This window comes from Halichoerus grypus, chromosome 13 (genome assembly GCF_964656455.1).
Source record: "Halichoerus grypus chromosome 13, mHalGry1.hap1.1, whole genome shotgun sequence".
NCBI lineage: Eukaryota > Metazoa > Chordata > Mammalia > Carnivora > Phocidae > Halichoerus > Halichoerus grypus.
In genome coordinates, this window is record NC_135724.1 from 57,184,161 (window position 1) to 57,201,335 (window position 17,175).

The 17,175-nt window shown below is 35.7% G+C and overlaps 1 protein-coding gene across 1 annotated transcript in view; it reads right to left on the minus strand.

Moving 5' to 3' along the window:
* Positions 1-17,175, minus strand: part of LOC144379883 (transmembrane protein 135-like) — a 142,621-nt gene that overhangs the window by 79,116 nt on the left and 46,330 nt on the right. Inside the window, exon 2 of the mRNA XM_078060536.1 lies at positions 2,153-2,194. Within this exon, the coding sequence (XP_077916662.1) occupies positions 2,153-2,194 (42 nt within the window). The remainder of the gene's footprint in view (positions 1-2,152; positions 2,195-17,175) is intronic.

Genomic DNA, 17,175 nt, shown 5'->3' on the forward strand with positions numbered 1-17,175 from the left:
TCTAAGTGCAAATAGTTATCCAGCCCCTTATTTTGAGTGGATTTGACGAAGAGACACAAAAATATCGGATACATTTTGAGTTTCTGTAAGGATTCTGGGAGCCTATGGAGAGACACGGGAAAAGGCAAAGTTTTCTCTTTAGGAAAACCAACTTTTGGTTTTGTTATAAACTTTTGACATAACATAGAATCTTCACATTCAATGCAACAACAACAAAAAGTTATTTTCTGAAATGTTTCATGATCTTTCAATGAAAAATATAATATGAAAAAATTACCGCTGTGTATTATGACTTAGTTACTGTTACCACAGAGTTTCCACAACCAAAGATACTCTTATTCACACAGGGGACTCAATTTGTCCCCTCCCAAACTAGCTTCCTTGCACACCATCTGATTTTCTGTTAATAGCACCTTTTTTCATGTACTTAGGTTTTCAAAACTTGGCTCGTAGCAAGGATTGGAGGGAAAGAGGAAGAAGGAAAATATCAATCAGTAGGTCTTCATTTCCTTCGACACCAGTCTCAACTTTGCCTCTTTCTCTTTAATCCTCCACTGTCGCCAAATCCCAGTCCTTATCACTTCATCTTTCTTCCTTCTGATTCTCTCTTTCACAATGTCTGTCCCAAATACTGTGGCCAGACTAATCTTTCTGAAACAATGTCAACTACCCTGCTCAAAACCCTTTAGTGGCTCTCTACTGCCCATCTTATCAAATTCAAATTTGTCTTCTTTTTTTTCTGTTTAGGTCTTCCAAAATCTGGCCCTGCTCTGACCATCATTTAAAAAATCAAAAAACCCCACAAAACCTTATGATCCCTAAAATAAGCTTTTCATACCAATTAAGTTGATTTTCCCACTCTTACCTCATATTTCATGTTTATAATTTTCATACTTTTGCTAACATTATTCACTTCTACCCAGAAGGTTCCTCCTCTTCCCTTCTAGTTCTCTAAAGCTATCCTTCAAGTGCAGTTTAAGGCTTATCCCCATAAGAATAATAATAACAGTAATAGCCAACATTTCTTGAGCACTATGTGCCATGCACAGTTCTAAACACTTTTCATGCATTAACTCATTTGATCCTCAAAATAACCTAAAAAAGACAGTCATATGAAATCTTCTAGCATACCGAAGGCTACCCTAATTTTTCCCTCCTATATTTATAATAAATACTCCACACCTAATCTTCACTAAGCATCTACTATATGTACTTAGGAGAATAAAAGAGGCAACATTTATAATACAAACTGGAAGAGCATTAGGTTTCAAGTAAGTATATGCAGTCACTGTGTGACATTAAATTAGTTAAGTATTCTAAGCCTCACGTCACATGGGCATAAAAATACCCATCTCACAGAACTGCTGTGAAAATTTTCTAATCTATGTGAAAATGCTTGGTGAACTGTAAAATACAATGGAAGTGCTGCCAACCAACTTTTCTACACTATCTACTACTATCGGCCAATAACTATGGCAAGAGATGGCATACAGGGTGAAAAGCAGATTCTAGTGACTCTAGTGAAGCTTATGATTCAAAATGTGTCTGACATGAGCCCTGTCCTAATGAAGCCCATAATGTGGTACCACACAATTCAGTATTTAATTTTGCAGTAATTATTCACATGTAGCTTTGTTTTTCCAATGCTCCTTGAAGAGAGAGTTCTTCTAATTCTTTCCTAACACCCAGTGATATGAGGCACACAATAGGTCCCAAAAGCAGTTGTTGATTTTTTTTTTTTTTCAAAGATTTCACTTATTCATTTGACAGAGAGAGACACAGTGAGAGAGGGAACACAAGCAGGGGGAGTGGGAGAGGGAGAAGCAGGCTTCCCGCTGAGCAGGGAGCCCGATGTGGGGCTTGATCCCAGAACCCTGGGATCACGACCTGAGCCGAAGGCAGACGCTTAACGACTGAGCCACCCAGGCACCTCCAAAAACAGTTGTTGATTGACTGATTTTTAGGGGGAAAGAAATCCAATAAATTAGACTCTTTTAATAAAATATCGTAAAAGTGACTGTGACTCCTGCAATTATTTTGGGCTAGAAAACTAAGTCGATAAACATCTATTGTAATTATGCGCAATAATATTACTTTTTGAAAAAGTTAACTTGCAAATTCTCTCTTAACATAAGGTAAATAAACTACTTACCTAAGAGCAGAGAATGTAAATCCTTTCAAACCATCTTTGCACCTAAAACAATAAAAATTATGATAAAGTAACAATTTTTGAGATATAAAGTAGTATATTAAGTAGCTATTAAAATTTATTCTGAAACAGATGACTTTTATTTTTAAAATTTTTTTATTTTTTTAAAGATTTTATTTATTTATTTGACAGAGAGAGAGAGACAGCGAGAGAGGGAACACAAGCAGGGGGAGAGGGAGAGGGAGAAGCAGGCTTCCCGCCAAGCAGGGAGCCCGATGTGGGGCTCAATCCCAGGACCCTGGGATCGACCTGAGCCGAAGGCAGATGCTTAACGACTGAGCCACCCAGGCGCCCCTGAAACAGATTACTTTTAAAAGGTGAAACTTTTAGGACTCAGTGATCTGAGCAGTACAAATGCAACAAACAAGCAAGCCATCTTACACAGGATGATTAAAATTTCCTATGTCAAATTAACATAATTTAAGGCTCAACTCTCCTATTTGCAGGTGGAAGAGAGATTTAAGTATATCTTCTAAGGGCTCCATGTGGACTTAAAATGAAGGCTCAGAGTGGAATATTCATTTTACCCAATCCCTGGGGGAGCAAATTGTTGAGAAGAAAAGGCCACATACACCTGCTGGGTATTATGAATAGATCAATTCAAGGTCCTGACTTCTCCCTACTTATTAATTCAGTGAATGCAGAGCAATGTAGAGCTGGCAGGCACAAAAAGGCTTCAAGTTTAGTTCAACAGTTTTAACTTTTGAGTAAGCCCAATCAGAATGGATAACATAGCAACGGGAACAGAGTGGGGGTAAGGGGAGGGCACAGAGGCAGGAGTTCAAATAATATTTATTGAGTATTTACTATTGCTGGGCATTGTTTTGGGCACTTTATATGTGTTGTCTCATTTAATTATATCACACCTCTATGAATAAGTATTTCTCTATTCTATAGCTGGGCAGAGGCCCCCTCCCCCAAAACGGGCAACTTCCAAGAGGTCACAAAATAAATAATAGTCGGAATTCAGGAAAAAAAAAGTTCCTCTGACTTAAAAACTGTGGTTTTCTCTTATACCTCCTTCTGAAATAGTGTATTCCTTTTAACTGGGGGAAGGTTCAAACTGCATGACAATTAAAAAAAGATTCTCAGATCTGCAAAAAATATTTAAACAAGATTTTAAAATGGGGACATTACTATACTAGTCTTAATGGCCTGCTTTATAAGTATGATCAAGTTACTAAAGAATTGTTGTATATCTAGTATCAGAATCCTTTGGAGAAACTATAGAGATTGGTGATACAATGATGCTCAAATGTATGTTAATTTTAGACACTGGATATTCTTGGATAAAAAGTACAGCCTCAAATCTAATTGGGCAACTCTCTCAGTATACCTTTTATATGAAAGGTCACAAAGGAAATGCATAAAAATATAAGAAGTCCTTCTGAACAAGTCTAAATGTAGATATTTTTACTGGGGGACACACAGAATCTCAGAAAAGAATTTAATTCGTGTGCATAGATCTTTTAAAACACTTAAGAATTCATTTTAATTAAGAAACATGATCTACTTTGCGATCATGTTAACAGTGAGAAATGTAATCACAGAATTTAGCTAACATACTACATAATTACTCACCCCACACAGAATGAGGGTAAAGGCAAAAGAATTCATATGTTAAGCTAAAAATATGCATGAGAAAATTATAGCATTAACATTCTTAAACTTATCTTTTTTCCATCTGAAGTGTTTCTCAGTAATTTAAAACCCATAATTGGGCAATTTCTAGATAGGTGGGGTGGTGAGCGGGTTAGGCTAGGCGTCTACTGACTGGAAAACAGAAAGCAGCAGATTGATTAAAGATTACATACAAGTGGGAACAAATTTTGGCTTTGGTACGCTATTGTTAAGAGATAGCCATTTATCTTTGTGCAATGCTGAATAGATAAAGGATTCTGACAACTTGGTCTAGTCAGGATTGCATATTTGTGACCTTAAACAATAAATCTAATTGCAGACCAAACATCAAAAAGTAGCTTTCAAATAAAAAAGGGCATGTACAAATGAATTTGCAATTTCATTATGATGGAAGTTTGGTTCTTTCAGCAGAACCCTGTGGGAAGCACTTCATACTGATAAAGTCTTAGCCTGAATTCAAAAGGGGCTATTCTTCTTTCCATTCATGTGTATAAGGTCTGTTAATGTAATTGAGGGTCAGATGTCTATGTCAAAAGAACAAAAAAGTAATTATTCCCCTAAAAAGAATCTTTAAAATAATAATATTGCCCTGCATTTTGATACCAAGAGTATTGTCTGAGCCTTAGCCTAACTATGAAACACTATCGTAATCTGAGTTAAATGTAAAAAGTATGGTATGCACAGAAAGATTTATACAGAACAGACCCCATTAGAAGGGGCCTCACTATTTAACAGATCCAGTTATTATAATGCAAATCAAATTACTTTCTACATTCAGGTCTTAAGGCTCACTGATTTCCTCAACAAATACTGACTGAATGCCTACTATGTGTAAGCACTAGTTTCAGATCTAAGGAGGTAACAGCGGACAATACAGAATCTCTGTTTCCATACAGGTGACATTCTGGGCCAGGGAAAGGTCCGAGGAAAACAAGTAAATATATCTGGTGGTGATAAGTGCTATGGCAAAACACGACGCAGGGGAAGAGGAGAAACAGATGTGGTCGGGCCTTCTTATCTTAGGTAGTGTAATCCAGAAGGGCCTCTCCAAGAAGGTGAAATTTGATGATGTGATCAGAAGCCTTACAGGATGGAGGGAAGAGTATCTGATTGAAGGAAGAGCAAGCACAAAGCTCCTGACTAGGAGTTTTCGTGGCACTGAAGGAGAACAGCAAAGTAGATTACTGTAGCTGGAACAAAAGAGGGGAGGGAAGCCGTGGTAGGAAAGGAGGTCACAGTCACAGTGGAGGAGGGAAGGAGTGGTCCAAAGTTCTTGGTAGGGCCCTTTAGGCATGGTAAAAAAAAAAAAACCAAAACAAAACCTCAGCAGAAGAGTGACAAAGACCTGTCTTAAATTTTAAGATAATCTTTGGTTGCTCATTGGAAAACAAACCACAGGAAGGCAAGGTTAACAGCAAAGAGGCGAGGGGTGCCTGGGTGGCTCAGGCGGTTAAGCGTCTGCCTTCAGCTCAGGTCATGATCTCAGGTCCTGGGATGGAGCCCCAGCTCCCAGCTCAGCAGGGAGTCTGCTTCTCCCTCTCCCTCTGCCTCTCCCTCTGTTTGTGCTCTGTCTCTCTCTGTCTCTCAAATGAATAAAATCTTTAAAAAAAAAAAAAAACCAGCAAAGAGGTGAATTAGGAGGGGAAAGACGATTGTGGCTTGACTAGGTCATTAAGTGGTAGAGGTAGAGAAAAGTGGTAAGACTCCAAAGGTATTTCAAAAATAGAGTTGGTGGAATTCCTTGATGGTACAAGAGAAAGAGAAAATTTACAAATTATTAAAATATTTTTGATTTGAGCAAGCAAAAGGATAAAACGTCCGTTTACTGAAGTGAGGAAGACTACGGGAAGAACAGGTTTGAGGAGAAAATCAGTTTTATTTCGGACATGGTAAGTTTGAGATGACTGTTACCTACAAATGGAAATGTTAATGAAACAAGTGGCTGCTGTACAGGTTTGGGGGTCAAGGAAGAGGGGTGATTCATCTATAAGTAGAACTTAAATCCACAGTACAATCATCTAGGAAATAAGTGCCAATAGAGAAAATACCCAGGGACTGAGTGTATTTTATTTCTCTATTATTTTATAGTGCAGAAAATCTGTTCCATAGGAAAAAAACAAAAAACAAAGTCATTTCTCTTCCTAAAGAAATTGTTCTCTAATACAAAGTCTCATTTTTATTTTTGAGCGTGCATAAATATAATGCCTATAACTCATGTACACACAGACTTTTCTATTAGTTAGCCTATAAATGGCATAAATATCTAGTAAGAGTCAATCGTAGTTACTGAATCTCTACATTTGCAAGGTTATGTGCAAGGTTCAGGAAAGAGGAGGAGGAAAAAGTGCAGCACCATATCAAACAACTTAGGTGATACACAACTTATTAGAGAGGTTCAGGCTGGAATTATACACTGTGGAGAAGAAAGTATAAAGTTTAATACTGTTATTAGAATAATATACTTGGTCAAATGCCAATGAGAGGGGGAACCCACAAACACAATTTTTTTTTTAAATTGTAAGTGTAAATGATAGTTAAAAAAAAAACAAAACAATTTGCCCATAAAGATTCTTTGTCTCACGCTTAATTTCCATGAAATTATTTCCGGGAGATACTTTTATTTTTATTACCAAATTACACCAGCAGATGTCACTAGTAAACCATTTTCTGAAGAGTTTGTAGCTCTGTGAGGTGATTTATCATTTTTTGCATGTTTTCCCTTAAAAACACATTTACTGACATTTGAAATGTTGTTAATCTTAGCTACATTGCATTAAATTCCCACAAGTAAATATCGTCATATTAGACTTTTAATTACAGCTGATGTTCATTCCTATCATTCTATACAGTTATGAAATCTTTAAGAACACCCCACCATTTGACACCAACATAAAATCTGATATGTACATGTGCTATATCATTATGGTCTCTATTAAGCTGAAAACAATGAAAACTATTTTGTTTCCCACTTTTTTTATTTGGTAAACATAATGGAATATAAAAGATGTAGTACTCAATAAATCTTTAAAATATTTCTTGAAGGCAGTGCATGCTACAGTGGAAAAGACTCTTGATTTGAATGATTCACAGTCATAACTTCACTACCAACCTGGAGTAAATCATTTAACTTTAGGGTTCAATTTTGTTGTCTGTTAAACAAGAGCCTGGAAGTAAATTACCTTCATAATTGACTGACTGAATGTCTTCTAATTCTGAAATTCTACCAATTATTTTATCATTTTATTTACTGCTACTGTTATTAGAAATCACAATAGAAAAATAGAATGAATTATTCTGTCACTAGTAACATAAACAAAAAATTGATCTCACCATCGAGAATAAAAAAATTTTTTAAAAACCATACAAAAAACCCCCCTGAATTTGCCTTGAGATTACTGGCCTGCTACTAATATTATTACATTTGCTTATTGTTTTGTAATACTTACTGATGTGGAACTTATTCCTGCAGAGGTTCAAAGGGAACCTTTTCTTTTTTAACTTTAAGATTACAAGACCAACTATTGGATTAGTCTGCTATAGAAAGACCTGATAAGAAACACCATCAAATAAAAGAAGGAATTCTATAGATATAATCTCAATAATGATTAAATGTTACATTATTATCTATATTAAATATCAATGCTGAAATAGAATTAATGAGAAAACGTACAAATGTTGTTTATATACATATGAAAAAGTGGTCAAAAAGAAATATCTGAAACCCTTGATAGTAGGCTACCTAATGAAGTCGAATGGGTTAAGATGCACGAAAAGAACATAACCTTTTACTCTCTATTTATATATTACTAAAAAAATTTTTACAAGTATATATTTATATATTGTGTAGTTTCATTTAAAACATCAATACTTGAGTACTTAGGAACAGATTAAACAGTGCAAATTATTCATCTCTATTTCACCCCCACAATGGCAGAGAATGTAAACTCAAAGTAGTCAACTTCACTGTTGTAAAAGTTTTGTAAAATTACTAACTAAAGTAGATAGTTTAGATTAAAATTTTCAGAAACTATATCCCCAATCAACATGGATAATTAGGTGACTACAAGGATTAAAAAAAGAAAGAAAGAAAGAAACATGCATTAAGTATCAATTTCAGAGTTCTGTCCATTTTTAATCACTGAATTGATTAAAAGGAAACTCAAATATTGATTAAATATTACATCATCTATCTTTATTCGCTCAACAGTCATTTCTTTATTGGGCAGCTAATACACAGAAAACACTGTATTGCTTATTTCTTGAGGAAGGGAAAGATAAATTATATGCCATCTCTGACCATTAAAAAAAAGGTATATGCAAAGCTCTGTGTTTGTTTCTCATAAGAATAAAAATAACCTTGACTAAAAGTTATAACCTTGACTACAAGTTATGACACAAAATTTCTTGTATCAGTAGTGCTTCTCAAGAGTTTAATTACTCTACCGTGCTTTATATTTATAATTCAGCTTCAAATTTCTTTGTCCAGTCTTTTTCTTCATTTATCTTCTTAAATTATTTGATTTGAGAAAAGCAGTACATGCAAAACCATAATTAACGATGCTAAAAGACTGGCAATAAATAGAGATGAATTAGATTTAAAATAGTTGAGTACATTGATAAGCCTTAAAATATTCTATTCTGTTGATTATATTGTAATCACCTAAGTCACTCAGTATCAAAAACAAGTTACATTATTATATGTGAACAAAATTATTTAAAACAGAAAATGCTTAAAGTTCAGGCATATAGAAGGTATAAAAAGAATGACATATAAAGTTAATTATAAATAATAGTTACAGATAATAGCTGAATCAAAATCAAAGTTTTGATTTGTCTAATTATTACTGGTATTAAAAACATAAATATATTTGGAGTGAATATGACTGAAAAGTTTAATGTGAAAGTTAAAAAAGGAACCAGAATGCCTATTTAAATGCTTCAAATTTGTGACTCATTGTTGTATTTATTATAAAGAAAACTCATGCAATTTTATATAGTTTTTTTTTTTTAATGAAAGAAAAAGTCCATGATTTTACTGAAATGTTTTAATACACTTGGGCACCCTGGGTGGCTCAGTGGGTTAAGCATCCAACTCTTGATTTCAGCTTGGGTCATCAGGGTTGTGAGATCGAGGCCTGCGGGCAGGCTCCTCGCTGGGCATGGAGCCTGCTTAAAATTCTCTCTGGCCCTCTGCCCCTCCCAGCCACCCCACCCCCGCCCCCGCTCATGCACACTCGCATGCGTTCTCTCTCTCTCTCTCAAAAAAAAAAAAAAAGTTTTAGTACAGCATTGGAAGATCTTAAAATCATATATCCTAAACCAATACAGCATTGAAAATGACATATTCCTGAATCTAGTTGACTTCTAAAAAAGGAAGGTTATAGTATATCCATAAGTTGATTAATATATTTATGTTAGAGACTGAGCAGCCCTGGTATATTCTTATTTCTCTGGCTCCCTTTTCTGGCTAGATATATGCCAAGTCTAGCCCATTCAGCAGAGTTGGACAGGATTAATGTATTTGGTGGTTTCCTAATGTTAATGAAAATGTCAATGTTTCCACAAGGGATGTGCAAGTTCTGGGATTAGGCTGCTCTTGAGGCCATCTGCATCATCTTTGTTGAACTCAACTTAAAGTTAAATTTTTCTTATTTTGTTTTGAAAACTCACATAAAAGAAAAAACCACTTTTTCTAATTAATTTTCCTAATCCATTTTCAAGTGTAGAAACTCATCTAAGTACTCAGTTATAAATTAGTAACTGAAACTTGATCAACAACTATAGAATTTTGGTTGACACCTGTTTATCATAAGAATAACAAAAAAAGATCGACATGGAATTAATTCCAGCCTTTTGTTTTCGTTTTGTTTAAAAAAACAAACAAACAAAAAAAACACTTCACTGTCTTAATCACATAGCATGCTCCAATAGCTTAAATCAACAATTTCAATTTACTACTCAGAACTTGGGGTGCTCAATTAAAATACATTCATTGCTTACATACACACAAGAGACTTTTTCTCTTAGATCTAATATTATTTGACTAATAGACTGAGAGAGCTCAGTTTCAGTCTGCATATGGCACTGTATATGAGAAAGCAAAATAACTAATGTTATGTTCCTATCTTAAGAACCTCATACAAAAATCTGAAGTCGGAATAGCAACAAATCAAGAAATTTGAGGACGATTATTTTCTTTGCTTCATGAACACATTATATATCTTCAAACTAATTTTCAACTGGATTTCTTTAAATATAAGTGAATTCTCCAAGAGCATCAAAAATGTTATTTTTGATTCTGGCAAATATTTTACAGTACTTTATTTCATATGGAATGGAACATTGGTGTTTAGCTTTGTTCTCAAGAACCTAAGGGACGTTACTGAAGCAGGCAGCAGTTACGGGTAATCAAGTGTGTTTGTAAGTCCCCAGATGATTATTGTGCACTTTTTCTGGTGTGTCCTAAATATGAACCAAGAATCACCTACAGAATGTTTCTAAAAGAAATGCTAATTAGGATGAATTTCCCTCCCAAAATGAAACAGTAATAGCAATACTAGTCAAGCTTTAAAATACTTGTAAAAGGAGTAGATTTGAGTTGTATTGGACCTAACATGAAAGGCCTGTTTGCAGTTGCTGAGGAAATGGCATGTGTTTAGACCTGACAAATTAACTAGAGGCAAAAGCCAAATTTGAGATCAAAATGGTGTTTTATGTAAATCCAAGGAAAAACTTTGCAAGTTCCTTAAGATCATGGCATTGCAATAGCCACAAATTATTTACATTAAACAGAATTATAACCACAATTCTGAACCAATCCATTTTTTAAAGACTTCAAGACTGGCAAGTATTTTCATTTTTTCTCCCTCCCATAATGGTTGTAAAAGATTAAAACAAATGTTTTCAATTATACAGAATCTTTGAATCAACATTAATTTGTTTTCAAATGCATGTTGGTATCTATGTCATTAAAATAATAATGGCAATTGGTTTTCATACTGAACAAAATAAGCAGCTATTTGAAACTATAACATTAGGCCATGCTTTTTCCTAAGTTTATGCTTATTCAGTATCAAAGTTCAAATCTAAAAATAAAATACGCCATCTATAGGTAATGGAGTAAAAACAAAATTTTGGAAGCTTTTAGAAAACTATTTTCTGATTGAGCACTACAGAGTATCCTAACTCTAAAAGAAATACATTTATTTCAAATACTGCAGCGTACTTCATGCATCTCAAAGATTATGAACTTAATTTGTGGTATGTATAATAGAAATTGGGCAAGTTAACACATACCGGAATTTTGTTGGCCGAAAGTATTAGAAAAATGGAATACTGGAACCTGAGAGAATTATATTTTACAAATTAAGAAACCAAGGCCCAAAGAGGTTAAGTGATCTCCCTGAAAACAGTTTGTTCCTAGACACCCTCACACAACACTAAAATCATTCTACATCCCAGTCAACTCCCTTTCTGCCTGCTGAGGTCTCCCTGTGGAGGAGAAATACCACAGAGAAGCAGTGGGACCTTGGGCCATAGAAAAGAAACCACAAAACATGTGAACACAGAGAGCAATGCTCTTCCAACTAGTTCTATGCAAAGACTTTACACAGGACTGAAGCGCATGGAACCAATTTCCATTTCCTCACTTCCACATGTCTCCTAGCTAAACCTGACGTACTGGGGAGTGTCCTTTGGTCAAGACTCCATGCTGGCCTCTCTCACCCACTTCCTCTTCGACAATAGCTATTATTCACAGCAGTCTCTCCAGGACTTCCTGGACAATCATAAGGCCTACCCTTGGTATTAATTTGCCACCTTTAGCAACAAAAACTCCCAAAGCACCTCAATGTAAACATGAATACAAAAAACAGTACTGAACTGAAGCTTCACTGTGTTTCATTACAGACCAAGTTAGAAACTGGACTTCTGAAAGAGACTCTCCTTTATCTGTCTCTCAGTAGCGAACTCTATTAGTGTTACGTTCAGATGCATTTCACACTTTCTCACCTCTCTCATTTTGGTCATCCGTGGTCCTTCCATATGCAATGACCTCTTTAACTACCCTCCTTTTTTGAGAGAATTCCTACTAAGTCCATCAGGATAGCATTTTCTCCCACAATCAGATGTGACTGTTTCTTTCTCAAATTCCCTTTGCTCTTTGTATATTTTTAGCACCTTTTATTTGAATCTGACTAATATGGTAGTAATTTCCATGGTTATCTAATCCACTCTACCAAATTTAGGGTTTCTTACGACATTTTGTGTGTCCATATTCCACAAATCAAAGGAGCATTTTACAGAGTTTACTTCTTTATTAATGAAGTTGGGAAATATTCCGCATTTTGTTGCTGTAATATTTATTAAGTAATTAGAGTATCCAGGAATATGAATTCACGGGCTGTATCAGGAAAGGTGAGTTCTCAAAGTGCGGGCTCTGAAGCACCTCAGCATCTGATGGTAACTTGTTCGAAATGCAAATTCTTGGTCCCCACCCCAGACCTACTGAATTCAGAAACTCTAAGGGGCCCAACAGTGTAAAACCTGTACGATCGCCTTTTAACAGAATCTTCACGTGATTCTAATGCATGCTCAAGTTGGACAACCACTGGGTGAGGTTATGTTGCCGTAATAAAATTTCAATGGCTTTCAACATTTTTTTTTCTTGCTCATGTTACATGTCAAACAAGGGTTGGCAATGGCTCGTCTTATAGGTCATTTTTATTTCAGACGTTAGGGTGAGGAAGAAGCATCTATCAGATCTGCTGGTTGTCAGAGCAGAGAAGAAAAGAGAATATAGGACACTATGTTCTGACTCAAAACTTCTGCTCATAAGTAAACATAAATCATTTCCACTCTTATTTTATTAGTCAAGGCAAAGCTAAGGCCTGGCATGAGGCCAATAGGATAGGGAGGAGCAGCAAAGGTTTCTGAACAATAACACAGTCTACCATACGGGCCAGGTATATTATTCTTGAAGATCAATTGTATTTGTTTATTACATTTAAGGAAATTCAAAGCACAATTCCCCCTTTCCTCCCAAATCCTACCATCATTTAGTTTTTTTCACAGTAACTTTAATATCTCACTTTAAATAATCCTAAAATCTTTTGGTATTGGTTTCAGAAATAGGCTTATCTAAAACATACTAATTAGTATTTTACATATATGCATAAACGTGTGTGTGTGTATGTGTTCTAGGCTCCATTTTTTCCTATTTATTAAAGCATTCAGGAAGTTAACATTGTTCAATTATGTATCCCAAGTGCCTACAGCAATGCATAACATATTAGTCACTCAAAAGATATATGTTGAAAGAGAGAAATTTTTATCTGTGTAGTAACTGATAACATCATACTTCATATATTTCTAATTGGGTACCAACTTTTTTGGATTCTTTTTTTTAACAGCAATTCTAGAGTTTGGGGGTTTTTCACATTCAGTTTCTAAAGAAATTTGTGTATATTTTTTGAGAAACTTTTTAAAAAAGATTTTATTTATTTTGAGAGAAAGAGAGAGAGAGAGCACGAGCAATGGAGAGGGGCAGAGGGGGAGGGAGAAGCAGACTCCCCGCTGAGGAGGGAGCCTGACCTGGGGCTCGATTCCATGACTCCAGGATCAACACCTGAGCCAAAGGCAGATGCATAGCTGACTGAGCCACCCAGGTGCCCAGAAATTTGTATATGTTTAAATTAGCTACCCTGACACTTATTAACAACTTCCAATGATTGTCCTTAATATCAATTTGTATTAATTTTTTATACTGATAATTTGGCATGAATTTATATAGACATAAATATGCATAAGTAAGTCTAAAATATGAGTCGCTCATCTTTTTTTAATGTTTTTTTTTTTTTTTTAAGTAGGCTCAATACCCAACATGGGGTTTGAAATCATGACCCTGAGATCAAGAGTTGCATGCTCTATAGATTGAACCAGCCAGGTGCCCCTAGAGCTATTTTAAATACCTCAAATGCAATGTAAGTGACTGTAATGTAAAACTATCAAGTCTAAAAGGCAGGACTGGGATGCTGATATAGTTAGCTTGTTAATTTACTAGGATCTGTACCTGAGTAAAAAAAGTAAGACCATAAAGTTTGTAGATTGGGGCATTATTCACACTCATTCATCATTCATTCACTTATTCACACATTCAATATTTCACAAATATTTACTCTGAGTTGACTATGTACCAGGCAGGTTGCCAAGTGCTGGGAATAGCTATTTTCCCTGTTTTCCAGAAGTTCACCATCCAGTGGGGTATACATATAAGTGAAAAGTGCTACAATATTACAGAAAGTGTATCAATATAAGGGACACAGTGTTTATAGGAGCACAAAGGAAGGGTGCCTGACCTTGGCTTTGTCACGGAAGGCTAGCCAGAAAAATGACATATTTAAGGTGGTATGTAAAGGAAGAAGGGGAAGAAGAAAGCAGGGAGAGACAGTATCTATAAGATTTAGAGAAAAGAGAACATTGAGTATTTTGGGAACTGAGGAAGTTTAATGTAACTGGAGCCTGGAGACAAGGAAGCAAAGTGGAGGGAGACTGGCACAGGCCAGACCACCCCAAATTGAGTTTGAAATTTACCTATAAGGCAAAAGGCCCTATGCTCCACAAGAATGACATGGCCAGATTTGTGTTTAACAATGATATTCCAAGTGGAGTTTTCAGGACCTACTACTGAATCTCATCTCATTATTTACTTCTAAATTAATCTAATTTAGTAATATTTGTTTAAACTTTGTAACATGTCAACTTACAAACTGAATTCTGTTGAAAGCAACAGATATTAAAGCCATCTAAAAACTTATATTGTTCTTTAAGATAATAGATTAAACCACACATCAACTTTAAGACAGATTTTTAATATCTTTTGATAGATTAACAAATTAGTTTAAAAATAATAACTCCTTTCAAACCACAACTAAATACAGACATAAAGTATGAAACTTAATGACACTATAAAATCAAGGTCATGGGGCGCCTGGGTGGCTCAGTCAGTTGGGCGTCTGCCTTCGGCTCAGGTCATGATCCCAGAGTCCTGGGATCGAGCCTCGCATCGGGCTCTGTGCTCAGCAGGGCGCCTGCTTCTCCCTCTCCCTCTGCCTGCCTGTCTGCCTGCTTGTGATCTCTTTCTCTCTCTCTCTGTCAAATAAATAAATAAAATCTTTAAAAAAATAAATAAATAAAATCAAGGTCATTAACACTAGCTGTTGCAGTAAACAAGCCAAAAAATCTCAGTGCTTTAACATAATGAAGACCGATTACTTGCTTGTCACCATCCAAGTAGGAATTCATCTAGACTGTCTCTGCCTCAGAGAGTAACCTCATTTCTGGCAACCATAATGGAGTTCTAGATATTGCTCTGTGTGTATATGATTAATAAAGTCACATCATTTATTGTGGGAACAGGGAAGGATGATGAAAACTAAGACTACCAATGAGTCATTTCAGACGAAGTTATATACTTTTGTGTAACTAACACCATATCCAGAGAACTATGAAGCAATCCTTATTCTTCTACACATTCATTTGTTTGTCCCACAATTATTAAGCACTGAGGCAGCAGAGTTAAAAGGGGAGGGCTACAGAATCAGACAAGCAAGTTGTATAAATCCTGTGTCTGTTTACAGGTAAAATGCAAAAAATAGCACCAACTTCATATAATTATTATACTAAGTGCTCAATATCACCTATTACTACTGCTTCTGTTATTACTGTGAAGTTACAAACTACAAAGGTGAGTGTATGGTAGTTCCTGTCCTCAGTAGTGGGAGGACTATAAAGAAAATGTAATAATCCCTACCCATGTCAAACTCATCAGCTTAAACCCTAAGTTGAAAGATCGAGCCACGAATAGCAAGAGGAAATTGGACAGCATCTGCCAGGACATTAACACCATTATCTAAAAGGTCCAACATTACAGCCCTCCCTCCAAAGATACAAAGATATAATCACGTTATAACCTAATTATTTACAAATCTGGGACAATACATATGACATAAACTGTCAAATGAAAAGTTGAGTGGACCTGGAAAGGATTCCACAGACATATGAATGCGTAAACTGTGGCATATCAGGGAACATTACTCAGCAGTGAAAAAAAACGAACTGGTGATATACTCAACAGAACAGATGAATCTCAAAAAAATGTGGAGGAGAAGCCAGACCCAACACTGTATACTGTGTGATTCTACTTATATGAAATTCTAGGGAAAGAATCTCATTTATAGTGACAGGAAGCAGATCGGCATTTCCCTGGTACCAGGGATGGGGTAAGTGTAGGAAGTGACTGCAAAACTGAATGCACAAGAGAACTTGTAGAGACTAATGATTAAATCACTTGACCTCAGAGGGCTTCCGTTTCCTCAAATGTAAAATCACATAGTATGACTTCCCGTAAGAGCACTGCTGTAGGACATAGAGTTAGGTCTGAAACAGAGAAGGTGCTCAATACATTGTTACTGCCTGGGGTTTTGTTGGTGGTCTTTTGGGAGGAGACGGGGAAAGCGCCAGAGGGTTTGAGCATCGTAACACATAGCTTTCTAAACACAGGATTAAATGCCTGCAATTAAAGAGTTATAAAAATCTCAAAACTACTCACTGAACACAGAATTTATCATCCTTTAGGCATTATAATTTTAAGATAACAAAACCAGCAAATCAACCTCAGGGAGGGAAATGAGTGACAAAAGACAGAAAAGATGGAGCACTAGGGGAGGGTGTGGAGGAGAAGGGGCTCCTGAAGTCTTCTTAATCCCTTCTAAGAGGATCTCATGGGAAATCCTAAGTTTGATGGCTCTTACCAGCCTTAGAACTCCACTTCTGCAAATATTTTGGGGGGATTGAGTTGAGTAATGGAGGGAAGAAAAAGGGACTGTTTGCAGGGATACCCTGATATTTTTTGAGAAACTTTAGAAAGGGATGTTTTACTTTCCCCCAAGCTTTATTAAAAGTAAAATTCCACACAGATAAAAAACTAAAATAAAAAGGTTTTAATTCATCAAACTACTTGGAAAAATGAAGTTTTTTTTTAACACACACACAAAACACAATGAATTTATATGCAAACAGTCTTCTTTACCTCAAAAACAAAAACCAACCCTATCTGACCAGCCTGAATGAGGAACAAGCAGTTTTGCAACACAGTTCAGTAAACAAACAGTAAAGCCATCTGGAAGGTATTTCTGAGATATCAATCATGTGGCATTGATAATTTAGAAATGCAAGAGAAAGGAAAGACAGCTATTCTTACTTGAGCAGTGTTTCACTTACTGGAGCCAACAACATTAATGACTTAGAATGGTCTTAAGGTTATCATG